We start from the raw sequence: 17,386 nt of genomic DNA, 5'->3' as shown, positions 1-17,386 counted from the left end.
TACTGCTTCGTTGGTCGCGTCAGCACCAATGGGGACAAGTCCTCCAAATTCCGCCCTGGTCAGCTCGTTGGCGCTCTTAGCGTGTACGACGCTGAAGCTCAGAAGATCAATATCCTTGAAAAGTACTTGATCGCTATTCCTGAGCGGGTTGATATGCAACAGGCGGTCGCTGCTTTTCTTGATTGGAACACTGCTTATGGTCTTGTTCATCGAGCGACCAATTTGGTCGGTAAAGGCCAGCGCGTCTTCGTTCATTCCATTAGTGGAGCTGTAGGCTATGCCATTATGACTCTGTGCCTTCTGGAGGGCGCTGAGGTTTACGGTACTGCCTCAGAGCGCAACCATGAGTCGCTTCGCCAGCTGGGAGTAATACCCTTCACCTACGCCAACAAGAACTGGGTCAGCGAAATGAAGCAGCGCGGTGGTGCACACGTAGTCTATGACCCCATTGGCTTTGAGCACTACGATGATTCATGGGACATCCTCATCACCGACGAGCCCTCCCGTCTTGTCGGTTTCGGTGGTAACATGAACATTCTCCAGGGCGATGACGCCAAACCGCGATCACAGTATGTCGGAATGGCCAAACTTCTGGCCAAGAACGGCTGCTTGTTTACCAAGAGAAGCACATCATTCTACTACATTGACCGCGATCGCGCGACATTCATGGAAGATCTTCAAGCCGTCATGAATCTTCTCATTGACGAAAAGGTTCAGGTACCGATCAAGAAGGTGTGGGATCTGGAGAACGTGCGGGAGCCCCATGAGGCTTGGGGTAAGGTCCCTGGAATGGGATCTTGCTTGATCCGTGTCGACCCCAATGCTCCTTGAGTAGGCAAGATTGGTGGAGGATTGTAGGCGACTGTTCGTCATTTGGTTCAAAGCATATTCTTGATAGATTACCATGTATTCAAATAATTATTCTTGTATCATTTGTCGATCCTCCATCCTCCACTATGATTTTAATATTTAAGCGTTCTTTGAGTAAAAGCTTCTGTACGTCAATGACGCTCAAATAGTGATGGTCCTGAGCCACTGTTCCAGGCGTCTTAGCACTGTAGAGCCTCGCATGGATTGCTCTTTACGGACCCGGAGGCTTCAGACTTCACTAGCTACTCTCCACGACAAGAGTTTAGCTGAACAGAATAACTAATCACTGGTTTGACTTGCAGGTCACGACAAGACCAAAACAGGCTTGCTTACTAGCTATTAGAATTACCGCCGCCAAATACTTGAAGCGCCTCGAATGAGCTCCCATTTTGGGCCTTCTCACCAAGCATGGGCGACACCATGGACAACCGACTAGTTTCATCAGCAAGTCGCGAAGCTATATATAAATCCCTTTCCATCAACCAAAAGCTCGACATGAATTCACAGCATCACACTCTTCTCGAAGAACTAAGAAGTTGATTATCTTTTCAATGGCAGGCTTCAACGCAGTCCTCTTGATCACAGGAGCCTGGCACGTCCCTGAGCACTACAAAAAGCTCATTCATGAGCTGGAGAGACATGGTATAAGAGTCATCTGTGAGCGCCTTCCAACAAACAATAACGCTGTGCCGCCAAACAAAACAATCCAAGATGACATCGACTTCATCAAAGACATCGTCTCCAAAGAGGCTGCTGCAGGCACGCATCTCACTGTCATTGGTCATTCGTGGGGAGGCATGCTTGCTTCTGCAGCTTTGGCGAGCTTTGCTGTTTCGCCTGAGTCAAAAGAAGGGGGTGTCACTGATATGATCTTCATCGCCGCCTTTGTTCCTTCGGAAAATGATTCATTGGCCGGCCTCTTCGGTGGAAAGCTGCCTCCTGCGCTTGTTCCTAAATCTGATGGGACTCTTGTGCCGACTGATCCCATTCATCTTTTCTACAATGATCTGCCGGAGGAGGAAGCTCAATGGGCCAAGAATACAATGGTTGCCCATGGTACGGATGTTCAATACGCTCCTATCAATTGCGAGAAAGTGGCATGGCATGTTGTTCCACTGACGTACATCATTTGTGAAGAGGATCAAGGATTGCTCAGCTTTTTGCAGGAGGGTATGATTGAGAAGGTTGAAGAACAGGGGGTCATCGTTCAGAAGTATCGGTTGCCTTCCTCTCATAGCCCTTTCCTGAGTATGCCCAAAAAGCTTGCCTACATCGTGTTGGAGGTCATGAACTCACGATAAATGTCAAGAATTGTACTTCACCACCATGCTCGGTTTATCATCAGTCCGTCAGTTACAAGCATATTGCAGTAAATTTAGCATACCATCACTTAATATTCGTTCTAGAAATCTTATTTTCAGATCACTGGCTTCCCAACCTATTCTGATTTCTGAAAGTACGAGCAATGTCACAGTCGCCTGCTGGTCTTTGAGTTAAGAACACGAGAACACACATTGAGATTTAAATGGCTTAATAATAGCATTCACGTTCGTAAGTAGCATCTGGCCCATTACGCAGAGAACCAAAGTCTTGAATGTGCTGGCTTGATGTATTTCACTGGGATGTTAGAGGATTTGATGATAAGTAACAAACAGCAACTTCATTCGTACTATATTCTGGGGACAGTATAACAGAGTAGCAGCAAAAGGTAGAAGAGTATGTTTGGATGACAGGCATTGCTTCGGTGGCCTTTGTTCCACCTTGCAAGAGCCGAACAAGCATGGGGGTTTCTGGAGAACAGCCCCACGGATTCGTGGAGTTATCAAGCAACTAGCAATGGATTCACAGAAAAACGAACAACAACATATAGTAAATTCCATTGGGAAAACGAATATAAATATACTTCACCTGCCCATAGAACTGAAATAACTCTCATTTCAATACCGCCCTAGCTGGTACAGCAAAGTTATCCTCAACTTCTAGCAAGTCACTCCAGCAAACTCACAACCACACACCGAAACCTTCACCCGATATGTGCCACACCGTCTACGGTGCACTCGAGTGCCGGCACTATAACAAGAACAAGTTTACAGGTGAGCAGAGCTTCCGAAAGTGCCAGCGTGCCCTCATTCAACGCAAATACCCTGAGAGATGCATGCCTGAATGGGAGTGTGCACAGACCTTTAACACTCTTTACAAGCTCTTCGTGTGCAAGGAGTACCATAATGAAATGAATCAGCGATGGGAACAAGACCTCCTCCTCCTCATAAAGGAAGGTGATGATACATACAGTTACTGGTACGAAACTGGAGGGCCCACCAACTGCAGCGTGTCCCGCCTCTGAGCAAACTGATACGGGGCAATAAAGGCAGTTTAGTGAACAGTAGTAGAAGAAGCAGCAGGGGATGATGTTGACAAGCTCGAGGCAGTCAAGTTAAGGAGAGAGGCAAGTGGATGCTGGAGCATGCCAATTCTGGCTGGAGAGAAAAGCTTCTTCGAGTTACAGAGAGGTCAAGGGATGAGAGGGGATGAAAGGCAACAGAAAAGCATTGAAGGAAAAGTGGAGGGAAAGTTAGTTAGATTGTAATCAGAATTCTATTTGCAGTATCATTCTTGTCATCATTATGGCCGCCCACATAGCCTAATTTCCACTTATTAACCAGGAATCTATAGTTCTGGCTCACATCAAGTTATTCGCAAAGTGACCAGGATCGCTTCGATGTCGCGAGGTTGTAGCTCAATGCCTCAACCTAGGTAGCCTACGTCATGTACCAACAACCATTCCTTTCGGTGTTACAAGAGTGTGAATTAGGAAGTAAATACAAGGAACATGAAGATTTAATAAATTGAATCATAAGTCATAACCCTACGGAGTTGTAATGGCTGAAGAGAACCTTGGACCATGCCATTACTAACTCAGTGACACGACAGCACCAAGCAAGACCGAAAGCCGCTCGAATTGTAAGGTCTACGTAGCGAACGACTGTTCTTTGAGATACTGCGTACGAAACATGAAATATAAGGTAATAATACAATCTAGGCATAATCTCTTGTATCACTGAGTAATTCCACTGCCCTTCGCCCAGTTGAAACCACACATTCCCCATAATGACAAGGCGAGACGAATACACAGCTCTGGCGCCCACAGGAACCAGTTCAAAAACGATTGCAGCAATGCAAGGTCAGCTATCATTCGCTACTGCTCCCGCTGCCGTTCTGTAATCGGGAGGCAGAGCTCCGCCTTGCTGGTTATGTGGTTGCAAGGGAGTTCGAAGCGCTGTGCGGTATGTCGGAACTTTGCTCAGCTGAGCAAGTTCTTCTGAATCCGTAGACACAGTTTCAGATGAGCTGCGCGATGGATCGTGACTCTGACTTGACTGTGACGGTTCAAACGTGTTGGAGCTCTCGTATGTCTGGCTCTCATTCGAGTCTGTGTGATGAGGAGTGCTGGTACCAGATCCTTCCCCCTCACCTTGATGGGGGCCTTGGCCAGGGATTTGCCAGTCCTCTAGACTGTCATATAGCTGATCTAAAATATGCTCACCATACACTGGTGGGCCTATTAGCTCGCTTGGTGGTCCTTGTGTACTAGGGGCTTGGTCTATCAAGTTGCCTTGGTCGTCAAGAGTGATGGACGGTGAAATGAAGATATTGACCGGAATGCCCAAGTCAAGCTTAGAAGTTAGTCCTTGCGCTGCGTGTCCTCAACAGGGCTGACTTACATGGGAGACATGCCCATCCTGATTCCGAATAGGAATGTGTATCTTGAGTTTATGGTAGACCCTGATCCCTTGTGCGTCTATGTCCTGAATGCATTCGCTGAGTCTCTTCGGTAGTTGCAGCGTCTTCTTCACGACCCATCCCTCTTGACCCGTTTCCTCTATAGTGTCTTGCCAGTATTGCTCTCTTGACATCTCGAAGTCCCATTGGGAAATCTCGCGTTTGCTTTTGTGTTCTCTTGTATAGATGTAGTGTCTGCTGTGCATGCTGAACTCCTGAAACTCCACCAAAGTTGCGACGATCCTTTCAATTTCGAGCCCTTTGACCAGTGGTGTAAATCGTGTTTCGAGAACAATGGACCCTCCAAACACAGCAGCTTTTGTCGGTATGGAGACAGAGTAGTCGACTTTGTTGATCCATGTCTGCTCAACGCTCATATTATGCATAAACTCCAAGGCAGTCGGCGCAAATGTGCGGATAATTCGAAGCTTCTTGCTGCAGCTGATATGTCTAGCAAGCTTGCCTCTGCAGATAGTTGCTCTCAAACCATACGTGATGGAAGCATCCCGGATCCCCTCAAGGCTCTCGGAAGTATCTCCCGCCATCATCAGTTCGAAGGGCCATTCGTAGTTGCCCGCTGGTAGAGTGACGCTCTTGCCACCAGTTTCCATCAATGAGGGCCATTTGTGCTTCATGATGCTCGTGTTATGGGCCACGCCGGGATCGTTGAGCCACGCATGGCGTACAGTACCATCAAGACGTAGTCTGACTTCCTCGAGCTTGAGCGGCGATTGTAAGCATAAGACTACGACGCCCTTGAGTAGTTGATCTGTTGATTCATATCGGCTACCCCAAAAGACGACAAATTCCCGTTCAAGTCTGATAACGAGTCAATCATAGCCGAAATATTGTTTTGTCAAGATGCATACCTGATCTCGAAGAGGGAATATGGTGTTGATGCTACGCCGCTGAAAGCAGCAGCGAGAGGCTGGTTATTGTGTTGGTTCGTCGACGAGGCCTGCATGATGCTGACAGACGCCTATGCAAAGTTTCAAAGAGTTAGTACATTTCTCCAAAAATGAGGCTGAAAGATTTTCGTAATTAAAGAACATGTTTCCCCCAAGCTGTAATTCCGTTGGGGCAGTTGACAGGTATATCTCTGAACCTCGGCATCCGCGTGGGCCGATAGACGATAAGAGTTTAGCTGGCCATGAGCTGATCTGACGATGCAATTTAGTCCGACACGGAACGATCGGCGACAAAATCAGCCCGATGCATCAACATTCCATTCGTCCCGTGACACGGCACATCTTTTGTTGTCTTTACCCGCTGAGGTTTAGGCTGCGAAGCCAACAGTACCTGGATTTGCATGTGATGGGATCCGCACTTACACCGTGTGTCTTGTTGTGATTCCAGAACATTTATGCATGAGAACCTTGTTTTTAATTACATCTGAAGTCTCCACATTATTTCCGCAATAAAGAAAACCATGTGAAGAGTATTTATGGACTGAAAACTGGCTGCATGTGCCTTCGAGGTCTGCTTCAGCTACTATGATCATATGAAGAGCTTGACACGTCACTCACTAACGCATAAGCTTACTGTGTTGCATCTTGTCTTATCATGTATAACGTCATCCACAAGAAAGTGTAATAGAGCTGATTCAATATGGTACGTCTTCGTGCAGGAGCCTCATAAATTGCTGGTTACTGTGAAACCAATCCCCGATCTGGAACGACGCATCGTATTCGGTACCGATTGCATCAGTCGCAGCAATTTCATCCACAGTATTTACTGCCTCGGGATCAATCATCGTAAAGTCGGTTGAGCTTGATAGAGATTCGCTCGTGTGTGACAGCTCGGGGCATGCTTTGGCGCTGAGTCGGGCGGCTTTGCTGAGAAGTTCATACAGTCGATGGGGATGCGTCGCTGGCTCTGACTGGCTAGACTCTGGCTTAAACGATGATGCGAATCTGTCTAGGCGGTCAAAGTCCTCCACAATTGAGTATCGCACTGCATGGGTGAAGACGATGCTGAATGGAAAGAACGGTGTATGCAAGATAGCCCTGTCAAGAAGTCAGCTGACGGTAGGAAATGCGGCTGAAGAATAGTCTGCTTACCAATTTATATATCTCCGGATCAACAGAGGATCTTTGCAGCCGTTGACAAGTTTCATGCACTGATCATGCAAGTCTAAAGTGTTGCGAGCAACAGTGAGACAGCTTTCATGGACCTCCATACCTTGAGAGCCAGGCAGCACCCTGAGGACCATGGCCGTCAAAGCTGACTGGCAAACAAGATCGCAATGGAGGTATATTACTTTCATAGGGTCATCGTTCATATCTCTTCTCTCCGTCAAAGCTTGCTACATACCATGTTAGTCACCCAGACGAGGTAGAAGGAGCAGCACGTACTGCGATTTCGTGATGGGTCTCATCTATAATCGACTGTAGCTCCTGTGAAAGACTATCAGCTACCTCGCAACGGGTAGCGTTCGATGTGGTCAAGCTCTCAGGGCTATATAGCTGGTCATATGCCTTTCCCTGTATCCGCCCGAGACGAATGGATCGATGCTGATTTTCCTGGCGGGTCAACGATACTTCAGAGTCGCGAACACCAGAGCATCGTCCCAGTCTCAATGAAAGACCTTTTTCATATGCGTAAACGACCCAGAACAGGTCAGACTGAATATGTTGATGGCCATCTTTAGGCGAGTCAAGCCGATGGTAGCCCAGCGTCTGGCATAGTGTCATTGCAGTTGAGATCAGGGTCCACGACTGTGATGCTCGACTTTCCTCGACTAAGTAAATTGCCTTACGAAAGTTAGCTTTTGTCTTGGAGGCACAGTTGATGTGAGCATACCCCAAGAGCAAGCGCGGCGATTAGCTCCATGCATGGTGTCGCCAACAGAGTCAGTTTCGTAAGGCCGTTGCCAACTTTGGATCGGTAAAAGCGACAATATTCTTGTGTCTTCGCATCTCCGTGAATGACTGCATATTCAGCAAAAACGTAGGATAAGAAACTATTCGCGATAATAAACTCAGCCTCGGTATGATCTTCGACGCGGAAATAGACCTTGTTGCATATGTCTAGAAAGACATCGAGCGGAAGGAAGCGGCATATCCAGACTACTCTATAATCTCTTGAGTGATCTACATTAACATTGTCAGCATGGATAGACAGAAGCATGCGTTGACATACTTTTGACCCATCGCAGAATTTCCACGATGGCTTCCAATGGGGGCTTCGGGATACTTTCCGGTGGCTCATGAGGCTTTTTCTGTTGGCTTCGCGTCATCCGAGTGCTCTCCAAAGCATTGGCAAGACTCTTCAACGAAGAAATGGTGCTGCTCCATTCGGTGTCTTCTTGAACTGAGCCATTGTCCTGGATAATGGATTGAACAAAGTCTATGATATGGGCGGAGTAATCCCAGCGAGGAAGCGGAGCAGTTGTAGCAGGGGGTCGGAGCTTCTCCGAATTGTTAGCTTCAGCTGGACTTGAAGATATAGAAGCCGAATGATGTTGCTCGTGTGATGTTTGAGCTGATGCGATTCTGTTCAGGTCGAGTCCTGCCAGCAGAGACTTGATGCTACTGACATCACGAGAAATGTCATCAATCTTTCGCTCACTGATTCAGAATAATTAGGTCTAGAACACCACAACCATGGGGACTCTAAATACTATTGTTCAGAGACCAAGACTCTCTGCCTGGCAGTGCTTGTCTTAGGCGCGATCCTGCTGTGAGTGCAGTCGACGCGGGCTGATACGCAGTTAGAACAAGGCGTTGCTCTATCACATCCGATCTGAGAAATCTTAGTAGATGCCAATCATATTGTAGATTAAAGGTACCTTTCTTGCTCGGCATTGATCGCACTAACAAGCACGTCAGTCAATGACTCTTTTCAGTGAACAGTAATTGGGAGATTTGTATGGGTCCATACCGAGCGGCGGTTGATCGCAGGGCGGTCGAAGCCTCTCTTCTCCGTCGGAGATGCGCGGGATTCCATATTGATTAGTTGGTTGGTAGAAGTTTGTCATTGACAGACTCCCATTATAATGATATTGAAGAGGGGACTGCCGATGACAAACCTCTCGGAAACGCGCGGATTTCCCAGGTATTGGTCAGTTTGTGGAGTCAGCTGAGCCAATCACAATTGCCAAACCCACCTCTTGATGTCAGAAGGATTACCTTTGGCAGGGAGATGGGTATCTTAAGATCGAGAGATAATTACTATAAATGAATTTCTTTTGCTCAAGAGAAACTATCCAGAAGTTAAGTGAAGTTTATAGCACAACAACATTCGATTTGTTACATTACATTATCTTCTCAGTATCATGCCTCACAACGTCCTTGTCACTGGAGCCGCTGGCTACATGTAAGTGAGCCATCTTGATCGATCACTCCTTTGCTAACTATGAACAGCGGTGGCTCTGTCATTGCCGATATTCTTTCTCGTACCGATGAGACGTTGAAGGCCGTCAACATTTTTGCGGCTGCTCGAAACCAAGATCAGGTCGATAAGATATCCAAGCTCGACAGAGTCCATGCCTTCTTAGTCGACCTCCAAGACAAGCCTGCTGTGGAATATGCAATTGCCAAATACGGGAGTAAGCTTTCCGTTTATCTCTGAGTTCACAGTATCTGAAAGTTCCGTCAGTCGACATCGTCATCCATACAGCTGGAGCCATTTTCCCAGACATGTTGTCAAACCTGCTCAGTGGTCTTGGAGATCGCCGCCGAGCTACCGGCAACAAAACATACCTGATCCATGCAAGTTCCTCCTAGGTATATCTGGAGTCTTTCTAATACTTTAACAGTCTTCGGTTGCGTCCATGTTCACCGAGGAAGGCGGATGGCCTTTCGGCAAGGTCAAGGACTCTGATCCCCTCATCGATAGGCAGAGGGAGCTTGGCCTTGACAACCCCGTTCGAAAGGTAAGCTGGAAACCAATATGAAAGGTGACTGTTCATGCTGACGGAACTTAGACGAACATTGTTCTTGCCGATGAAGGGAAGGCCCAGGGCGTCGAGACTTTTAACATCCCCATCCAGCTCACTTGTAGATATCCTTTACATTGTCCACTCTGTTACATAATACTAATGTTAGCATAGATGGACGTGGAAGTGGCGAGTGCAGAAAGCTCTCTGTCAACATTCCTGCTTTGATTCGGACGAGCATCAAGTTGAAGACGGTCCACAAGTTCGACCAAGACTCGGTAAGAACTTTCCATGATTTGCCTACCAAGAGATTCCGGTCTAACACATGTCAAGACTCCTGGAAATGTGCATATCTCCGATCTTACGGATCTGTACGTTCTCATCCTCAACAAGATCCTGAAAGAGGAGCCCATCGCTGTTGGAACCGACAGATACTTCTTCTCAGTTGCTCATCGCATCAGCTGGTGGAAGATCATGGATAAGATTGCCGAAGGGCTCTACGCCCGTGGTCTTGTCGATGAGCCGACACCAAAGATCTGGCCCAACTATGACGTGGCAGCTGATGCCCTCGGATTTCCACGAAAGTTCATTCGTCCCATGTGCATGCCCAAGCAAGTTTCTCTTGACCTCGAAATGATACAAATGCTGACCAGTCTCAGTGGTGATCTTGAACCGGCGAACGGAACTGCGTTGGGTTGGAGGCCCAAACAGGACAGCGAGCAGAAATGTCTGGATCAGATTGACCAAGAGATCAATGATGTTGAGGAACTGGATACTGTCAGAATGGGGCTTTTTGACACTCTTATCGCCGAACAGAAATAGTAGATTGCATTCTCCCCTCGTGGAGATGTTTGTCTGAGAATCATCACGTCGCTTTTGGGATAGATTGAGGTTATTACCATAGAAAATGCAACATATGTTCTTTGATAACCATCAATACTGTCACATGTTTCACTATGAATATCTCCTCTCGTAATATGATGTATTCGTATCATTTAAACAGTGCATATGTCAATATGACGCTCATGATACCACTCTTCTGATGAGATCACAGCATTCTGAAGCCATCAACTGGCTATGTCATTGTGGCTAACGATTGACAACGGCTTCAGTGCCACCACATACCTTTCTAACGTTGATTGACGTCGGCTCTGCATTCCCTTGAGCTCTGTGATTCTGGATTAGTTAAAGTGGTGAGAAGATCAGTGCCGATCCTCAGCGGAATGCGGTATGTGTAGAAGTACGTCACCACTGCCTGTCAATCGGCAATCACTGGGCGTCACGTTGTTTAGAGGCAGAGACGGCTTCGAATGGCTGTGCGTGACCAATAGCCATGGCGGCGCCTTGAAAAACTCTTACACGAACCACGCGAAAGGTCCTGCGACTCAGGTACTAAAAGACTCAAATCAACAAAGTCCCTTGAGCAAACAAAACAGCATGGCCATTCTGTGTTCCACTTCGATGTTAAGCACTTCTCTTCCGTCCAAGAAACTCATCGTTGAGTCTTGGCCAGTGTTCTCGCCCTTGCATCGGGTTCCTGCATCATGCAGGTGATGCAACTAGACCACCACGGACGTTTCCACAAAGTTCATGAAGCCTATAACAACGACGCAAAAGCCCCAGATCGGAGGTGGAACCATACCAAAGACGATCGAGGACCCTTTGCTGTCAAACCTTATCTACCCTTCCGATCTATCAAACCCTCCGGACAAGGAATGCACATGTCGTCTAGCAAAACCTAACCCCAAGCCTCCACGGGCTCCGCGCCCTGGCTAGCAATTGCCAAATCACTGCCTATTTGCATTTTCATGACGCTAGGCAAGGCTAGAGTCAGGGCGAATCGCCACGAAAAGCGCCGCCGCATTCCAGGACCCTGTCCGCATCCAACTTAGTGTCACGGCCTTGCGGAACAATAAGACAAGGACGCATCCGTTTTGTGCCTTTGTTTTCATTTCATCACATATCTGTCTCACCTTGTCTCTCATTCTCGGTACAGTTGATACGCTCTTTATCGAAAATGACTCTGACAAAGGCTTTTCCTCCACCTACGGGTGCGGCCGTGCTGGTACGTTCCATGTCTCACTTACATCGCTTTCGTCTGTGCAAGTCAAGGGTTGGTTGCTGATGTCTCACAGGGCGCGACGTTCAGTCTTATCGCTTTCGCGGCTGTTATTATAGCTACCAGATTCTTTTACCGACTGAGAATCCAGAGGGAGAAGTTGGTTACGAGTGACTGGTTTATGATCCTGGCATTATGTGCTGCTATATCGTGTGCGGCATTCGACGTCGTGTTCTACAGTCTCGATGTTCTCAGGCCTCGAATCAGTGTTGGCTTTGAGAATTATAATCCGGGTGAAGAGAAGGTTGAATACATCTACAAGGTAAGATTTGTGCAAACATGCAGACCACGATAGGTACTAACGTGCATCAAGATGTCCTGGGCCAGCGAGATCCCCTTCTACGCGACAACATATCTATCTAAAGCAATTCTTCTATCTATGTACTTCCAGATCTTCCCCGCCTTTATGGGAAGGCGTCGTAAGACACTCTGGATCACTGTCTTTTACTGTGGACTGGCGTATGCCGCGACTCTTTGCATGCAGCTCTTTTCTTGTATGCCTATCGAGAGGCACTGGTACGTCTTACAAAGATGTCTCACTTTTGGGTCATTTACTGACATCTGGTAGGGTCATCACTCGACCTTTGACCGCATGCGACTGGCGATGGCAGGGTATCGTCTTTCAGGTTTCTTGGGCTTTGTCTTTCTTGGGCAGTCTTCTCAGTACGTTGGGAGCATCTCGCCTCTCTTGGCCAAAGCATTCACTAACGCAGTGCAGTCTTGATTCTTCCGTTCACTGTCGTTCATGATCTCGATTTGACCAAGCGAGCTAAGCTTGGTCTGTACTTTGTGTCATTGGTCGGTCTTCTGGACATCGCCATCTCTCTAGTCCGATTCTTGAACGTGGAGCTCGGAGACAACGGCTCGTTCCGCTCCTTTAGCACGATCGGTAAGTTCTATCCCCGATGCACATTCCCATGATCGAGCTAATCCTTTTGCAGAGCTATGGAGCTCCCTTGACGTCAACATCGGCCTCATCACAGCCTGCCTCCCTTCCCTCCGAATGCTACTCGGTCGTACTAGGAGGATTGACGACTACACGTTTGATGAAGCCAAGACCGCAAGATCATCTCGTGCCATGGAACATCGCGAACTGGAAGAGATTGAGGAGTCAACTTACCTTGGTGTCAACAGTGTTGGACCCTCGAACCGCTCAAACAGAGTGTCTCAAAATGGTGATAAGACACCGGAACGAAAGCCCGAGCCCGAGCGATCTTGGAAGGATGATGATGGTGATGACACCGACTTCGAGCTTGACAACATCAACGTTGAAGCTCTTACCAAGGACCAGGCACAATCGTACTGGTCCACTCCCTAGTTTCTTTTGTCACAAATATGTACTATACTGCCCCGGCCATCAGAAGCATCGCCTGTTCATACAATCAGATAGTCTGTAAAATATTGTCAGTGTCAATATACTCAACAATTTGTCCTCATATAAGCATATTGGATCGTTGTCGTCGCGTGGTACCATCTGTCCTATGTGAAGATGTCGCGACACGTCAAAATGAAACACGTGGTCTATGTGTTTCCTGGTCGCTGCACTCTTATTCACGATGGTCATGCAAACAATCACGAAGGGGCCTTTCACCTAAGAGTACATTGTCTTAAGTATGCTTCCTTGATTGCGAGCATTTGGCATCAAGTAGCAGATGATACCCGTTCATGAAACACACCAAACCAACACGTCGCATCGCGTGATTTGATCTAGAACTGAAGCGGAATAAAGACAGTCCAAACGGGTAAAACTCTCAACTGATCTCGATCTTAGTGTTATTGCATCAAGCCGGCTTCTTCCCGAATCCGTCAGCTCTCAGGTAAAGTCTCCGCGCCCTTGACTTTATCGCGATTGAACTCACTTGTTCGCCAACCTAACGCGTGTCTTATTTCGCGTCTAGCTGAATGACCAAACTCCAATCTTTGTACCTTTTTACAGTCGCTTTGTCACTATCTCCCTAACCCTCTTGAGATCCAGTGCCTCGACAGTGCGCCCTTTGTATCCAGTCATAGTTTTCGCCATGCACAGAGCGTTGCAGATGGCCTCCTCGGTCGCGTCCGCAACAGCCTCAAACGCGCCATTGATTGTCTCATTGTGCACTGTCCCAACTTCGAAAGACGTAGGTATGAAGGGATCCAAATCTCCCCCTTCCAGACGTTGCATAGGAATCTTGGCGGCTGTAGAGAAGGCCAGGAAGATGTCGCCTGAGCCATTGCTGCCATAGCCGCCGACGCGTGACAGTCCTACAGTAGCGCGCTTGGCAAGTCGCTGAAGCTGAACTGGGAGCAGGGGAATGTCTGTAGCGATGATGATGATGATGCTACCGTCGACGTGAGGTCCGTGAATCGCGGGCATCTCTGATGAAGAAGGCGCTTGAGCCTCTGAGATCAGAATTCTTCCAACTGGAACTCCGCCAATGTGAAGGTCTTCCTTGAGTCCATAGTTGGCTTGGACAAGTACGCCAACAGTGTAATCTTTTGTGCTGCCTTTACTATCCAAGCCAGGCACAACACGGCTGCTAGATCCTGTCCCTCCCTTGAAGCGGTGGCATATCATTCCCGTGCCGCCTCCAGTACAACCTTCAGGTACTGCATCAGCAGACGCATTGCGAATACCCCGGACAACATGATCTGGAGTCAAGGCAAAGCGGGTTTGCTTGTTGAGGTATCCATCGTATGTCTCTGCCACAAGAGGAAACGCAAATAAGTTAACGTCTCCCTCTTTAGTCGCGTGATACTTAGTCGCGTAGTCATAAACGCCTCGAAAAGCTTCTCCAATGGATGAGTTTGTCGTCAAAAGAATCGGTGATGTCAGTGTGCCCGATTCCTCAATCCAGTGAGAGCCCGTCATCTCCCCACAGCCATTGAACTTGAAGATGGCAGCGTGACATGAGTAGTCGAACCAGTCTGCTCGAGGAAGAATAGCGGTGACTCCAGTGTTGACATCCTGGTCTGGTTGGATTGACTCGGTGTGAACGAGAACGCCTGGGACATCGGTGATGGAGTTTAGATGACCTGGCTGCCATCTGCCCAAGTAGAGCTCAGGCAGGAGTTCGCGGAGACGGACTCGCTTGGAGAGATCCAGACCGCCACCCATGATGATATTGTAACAGTCGGTACCTCGGGTGCTGTAAATTAAGAGCGATAAAAGTAGAGTAATTGAACCACGAGCGTTAACAACACAATACTTAGTTATGGCAAGACACGAGGATTATAAATAATGTCATCTATCTCAGTTTTCGCATTTCAACAAAAGTTCCCGCATTTCGGGAACCCTTTTTTCGGCTTTGGATGCCTTTCCAAGGCGTAAGCTTACCCTCAGATGATGAACGTCTTACGCGCCTTCCTTCTATGGAGACCTCGAACCATGGAAGAGGTGAAGCACTGCATTGCTTACCCTAGATAAGAAAGAGAGAGATTCAGGCCAAAGCTCCGGATTCAATGAGCAAGCAAGGGTGATTGCGGCTATACAGATGACTGACTGCTTAATTATTTATCCACAATCAATCGTGTATAAAACCTCCAAGCAAATGTTGGAGTTACGACTGTTTGTGTACGGTTAGTGAGCCCCAAATGGACTTGAGATCTTCAAGTCGCAGTGATGCCAAGGAGAGGAGCTGCTTTGGCAGGTTCAGGATTACCTGATCGGGCTTAGCGGACTCTGTTATCTGTTAAAATGTACTTCTATACACTAGTTATTATAGGGTCGATGCCAGTACATCTTATTAATGCGTCGCTTATCGCCTGCTCCACCGAATTCCACTGAAACCTGCCCTGCGCGCCCAAAAACCCTCTAGGCGTCCAGAGAGGCGTCCAGTGTTCTCTCATCTCGGGATCGCGGTGTCGCGGGATACTGCGGCGCTCCCGACCGAAAAGCTCGCGCAGGCTGTTCTGACAAACTGAGCAAATGTTAGTCATCTCAAGCCGGACAATCCGCATGGCTTTATCTGGTTGGTGAGATGTCGTGGCAAGCCCCGGAACAGACGGAAGTTCGGGGCCAAACGTTGGTCAACGGGGCGGAATGACGTCTGCTGGGCTACGCGTTTATATAACAGCCAGTATTGAGCTCAGCTGAGACTCCAGATAATCCCGTGCGTGATATCGTGTCTCCTTTGTTTTACGCCTCTCATACCAATAGACACCCTCGTCGAGATGCAGAAAGTCAAAGCCAGACTGCCGTCATGGGACACTACAAAGACCCAAAGCAAAAAGGGCTTTGATAAAGTGTGGGGTTGGGCTGACAAGCTGGGTGCACCAATCAATCGACTTTCCAACCGTATCGGCAGTGAGGCATTCTGGCCTACGACTCTGGACAAGGAGAGCGACAAGGCTGCCAGAATATTGAGATCCTTTTGCAGTAAGTCCCCCCCAAAGATATAGCTTAGCGAAATGAGAGGCAGACTGACCAGATAACAGAGGATGGCTTCTATACCGAGGAGGAAAAGCCGGCTGATGGCGAACAGGCTGGTCCCAAGCAGAAGCAGCGTGTCTTGAAGAAAATTCCCCAAAAGGTGATACAGAATGCTGTCGGTCTTGCTATCTTTACTACCATGCGAACCGGCCTCTGGGTATCTGGGGCCGGCGGATCCGGAGTCCTCGTAGCCCGAAACGAGGAGGATGGCTCATGGTCTCCTCCATCTGGAATCCTGCTTCACACAGCGGGTCTTGGTTTCCTCGTCGGAGTCGATATCTACGATTGTGTTGTTGTTATCAACAACCGCAAAGCCCTGGATGCATTTACTAAGATCAGAGCGACTCTCGGAGGAGAGATCAGTGCTGTTGCCGGACCCGTCGGAGCAGGCGGAGTGCTTGAGAACGATGGCAAATGGAAGCAGGCGAACAGACCAGTCTTCACCTATTTGAAGTCAAGAGGATTTTATGCTGGAGTTCAAGTTGATGGTACGGTCATCATTGAGAGAACAGATGAAAACGCTCGCTTTTATGGACAGGAGGGCGTTAAAGTGGCAGACATCCTAGCTGGTAAAACAAGTCGACCTCCCGAAATCAAGATGCTCATGGAGACGCTAAAGGCAGCCGAGGGCCGAGAAGATGTCGACCAGCAATTGATGGAAGAGTTGGAAGGACAACCCGCGCCAGGAGACGTCGATGTCGAGGCTCCTGGTGAGGGAACAGTCTTCGGCATTCCGGACCCAGAAGATCCCGATCCGTATGGTGTTCTCGCCCTCGAGAAAGAAGGCCTCGAGATCCGTGATGCCGCAACTCACTCAAGGCCATCAAGTCAAGCCTTCGAGTACAACCCCAGCCCCAACAGCCCGACGTACAAAAAGTTCTACAGAAGGAGTCTAGAAACCGGAACGAGGAGCAATCGAGACAGCTATGCCTCAACGCCGAGCAGGACATATACGACATCTGAGGCTGGTACGCAGACTGAACCTGTCCTGATAACGCCCATCACAAGTACGACACCGGAGGATAAGAGCTTGAGTCATCCGGAGAAGCTTGATGACGATAAGTCAAGCACCTACGAGGATGTTCGGCTGGAGGATGACTTTCGGTCGCCGTATGATGGATCATCACAGTCGCCGTATACTACCATTGATAGCTTCATCACACCGCCTCCTGGGCCACCACCGCCGCTGCCCGCTAGAAGTCCTGTTGCGTAATGAGAGTGTTGGATAGAGAGTGTTTATAGCCGGGCGTATGGGTATTGGAGAAAGAATGGAGTTAGACATGCAACGTTAGTGAATTTAGAAACTACATCTCGTACCCTTCGATGCCAA

General features: G+C 48.3%; 9 protein-coding genes across 9 annotated transcripts; 6 read left to right on the top strand and 3 right to left on the bottom strand.

Annotated features, from left to right (window-relative positions):
* The first annotated feature begins 80 nt into the window (after positions 1 to 80).
* On the top strand, positions 81 to 905 carry FOBCDRAFT_232780 (uncharacterized protein). The gene has a single exon (XM_031191660.3). The coding sequence runs from the start codon at positions 154 to 156 to the stop codon at positions 829 to 831; it is 678 nt and encodes a 225-aa protein (XP_031032891.3). The 5' UTR covers positions 81 to 153; the 3' UTR covers positions 832 to 905.
* A 516-nt stretch (positions 906 to 1,421) lies between these two features.
* FOBCDRAFT_207605 (Alpha/beta hydrolase fold-1) lies at positions 1,422 to 2,171 on the top strand (the record flags this gene model as incomplete). Its single annotated transcript, XM_031191659.2, has 1 exon — positions 1,422 to 2,171. The coding sequence occupies one exon, from the start codon at positions 1,422 to 1,424 to the stop codon at positions 2,169 to 2,171; it is 750 nt and encodes a 249-aa protein (XP_031032890.2).
* A 731-nt stretch (positions 2,172 to 2,902) lies between these two features.
* FOBCDRAFT_280513 (uncharacterized protein) lies at positions 2,903 to 3,214 on the top strand (the record flags this gene model as incomplete). Its single annotated transcript, XM_031191658.2, has 1 exon — positions 2,903 to 3,214. One exon carries the CDS (start codon positions 2,903 to 2,905, stop codon positions 3,212 to 3,214), a length of 312 nt encoding a protein of 103 aa, XP_031032889.2.
* A 485-nt stretch (positions 3,215 to 3,699) lies between these two features.
* Positions 3,700 to 5,863, bottom strand: FOBCDRAFT_232778 (uncharacterized protein). The gene is made up of 3 exons (XM_031191656.3): positions 5,520 to 5,863; positions 4,593 to 5,469; positions 3,700 to 4,544 (listed from the first exon to the last, which is right to left on the bottom strand). Exons 1-3 carry the CDS (start codon positions 5,612 to 5,614, stop codon positions 4,053 to 4,055), a joined length of 1,464 nt encoding a protein of 487 aa, XP_031032887.2. The 5' UTR covers positions 5,615 to 5,863; the 3' UTR covers positions 3,700 to 4,052.
* A 300-nt stretch (positions 5,864 to 6,163) lies between these two features.
* Positions 6,164 to 8,598, bottom strand: FOBCDRAFT_191176 (uncharacterized protein; the record flags this gene model as incomplete). The annotated part of the gene is made up of 7 exons (XM_059608703.1): positions 6,164 to 6,656; positions 6,711 to 6,955; positions 7,005 to 7,403; positions 7,453 to 7,742; positions 7,792 to 8,219; positions 8,273 to 8,394; positions 8,533 to 8,598. The coding sequence occupies 7 exons, from the start codon at positions 8,596 to 8,598 to the stop codon at positions 6,254 to 6,256; spliced, it is 1,953 nt and encodes a 650-aa protein (XP_059466036.1). The 3' UTR covers positions 6,164 to 6,253.
* A 328-nt stretch (positions 8,599 to 8,926) lies between these two features.
* Positions 8,927 to 10,351, top strand: FOBCDRAFT_207602 (uncharacterized protein; the record flags this gene model as incomplete). The annotated part of the gene is made up of 7 exons (XM_059609204.1): positions 8,927 to 8,967; positions 9,015 to 9,199; positions 9,231 to 9,244; positions 9,410 to 9,526; positions 9,578 to 9,650; positions 9,704 to 9,807; positions 9,863 to 10,351. The coding sequence occupies 7 exons, from the start codon at positions 8,927 to 8,929 to the stop codon at positions 10,349 to 10,351; spliced, it is 1,023 nt and encodes a 340-aa protein (XP_059466035.1).
* Positions 10,352 to 11,546: 1,195 nt separating this feature from the next.
* On the top strand, positions 11,547 to 12,983 carry FOBCDRAFT_253641 (uncharacterized protein; the record flags this gene model as incomplete). The annotated part of the gene is made up of 6 exons (XM_059611057.1): positions 11,547 to 11,594; positions 11,665 to 11,910; positions 12,040 to 12,164; positions 12,217 to 12,311; positions 12,367 to 12,537; positions 12,590 to 12,983. The coding sequence occupies 6 exons, from the start codon at positions 11,547 to 11,549 to the stop codon at positions 12,964 to 12,966; spliced, it is 1,062 nt and encodes a 353-aa protein (XP_059466034.1). The 3' UTR covers positions 12,967 to 12,983.
* A 425-nt stretch (positions 12,984 to 13,408) lies between these two features.
* FOBCDRAFT_191175 (peptidase family S58-domain-containing protein) lies at positions 13,409 to 14,742 on the bottom strand (the record flags this gene model as incomplete). The annotated part of the gene is made up of 1 exon (XM_031191652.3): positions 13,409 to 14,742. One exon carries the CDS (start codon positions 14,740 to 14,742, stop codon positions 13,579 to 13,581), a length of 1,164 nt encoding a protein of 387 aa, XP_031032883.2. The 3' UTR covers positions 13,409 to 13,578.
* Positions 14,743 to 15,350: 608 nt separating this feature from the next.
* FOBCDRAFT_232774 (uncharacterized protein) lies at positions 15,351 to 17,372 on the top strand. The gene is made up of 2 exons (XM_031191650.3): positions 15,351 to 16,002; positions 16,062 to 17,372. The coding sequence occupies exons 1-2, from the start codon at positions 15,798 to 15,800 to the stop codon at positions 17,267 to 17,269; spliced, it is 1,413 nt and encodes a 470-aa protein (XP_031032881.2). The 5' UTR covers positions 15,351 to 15,797; the 3' UTR covers positions 17,270 to 17,372.
* Positions 17,373 to 17,386: the final 14 nt, after the last annotated feature.

Source organism: Fusarium oxysporum, chromosome X (genome assembly GCF_013085055.1).
Source record: "Fusarium oxysporum Fo47 chromosome X, complete sequence".
NCBI lineage: Eukaryota > Fungi > Ascomycota > Sordariomycetes > Hypocreales > Nectriaceae > Fusarium > Fusarium oxysporum.
Note: the sequence above shows the minus strand (reverse complement) of the source record. Positions and strands in the feature narration are given on the sequence as shown.

What these genes read in the sequence shown, in the direction of transcription:
- FOBCDRAFT_232780 (XM_031191660.3), top strand. Translation starts at nt 154, where the DNA reads ATGCAACAGGCGGTCGCTGCTTTTCTTGATTGGAACACTGCTTATGGT.
- FOBCDRAFT_232778 (XM_031191656.3), bottom strand. Translation starts at nt 5,614, where the DNA reads ATGCAGGCCTCGTCGACGAACCAACACAATAACCAGCCTCTCGCTGCT. An exon ending in TATTCCCTCTTCGAGATCAG is followed by an intron (nt 5,470 to 5,519) that starts GTATGCATCTTG and finishes ACTCGTTATCAG; the next exon opens with ACTTGAACGGGAATTTGTCG. An exon ending in AGGATGGGCATGTCTCCCAT is followed by an intron (nt 4,545 to 4,592) that starts GTAAGTCAGCCC and finishes CTAACTTCTAAG; the next exon opens with CTTGACTTGGGCATTCCGGT.
- FOBCDRAFT_232774 (XM_031191650.3), top strand. Translation starts at nt 15,798, where the DNA reads ATGCAGAAAGTCAAAGCCAGACTGCCGTCATGGGACACTACAAAGACC. An exon ending in AATATTGAGATCCTTTTGCA is followed by an intron (nt 16,003 to 16,061) that starts GTAAGTCCCCCC and finishes ACCAGATAACAG; the next exon opens with AGGATGGCTTCTATACCGAG.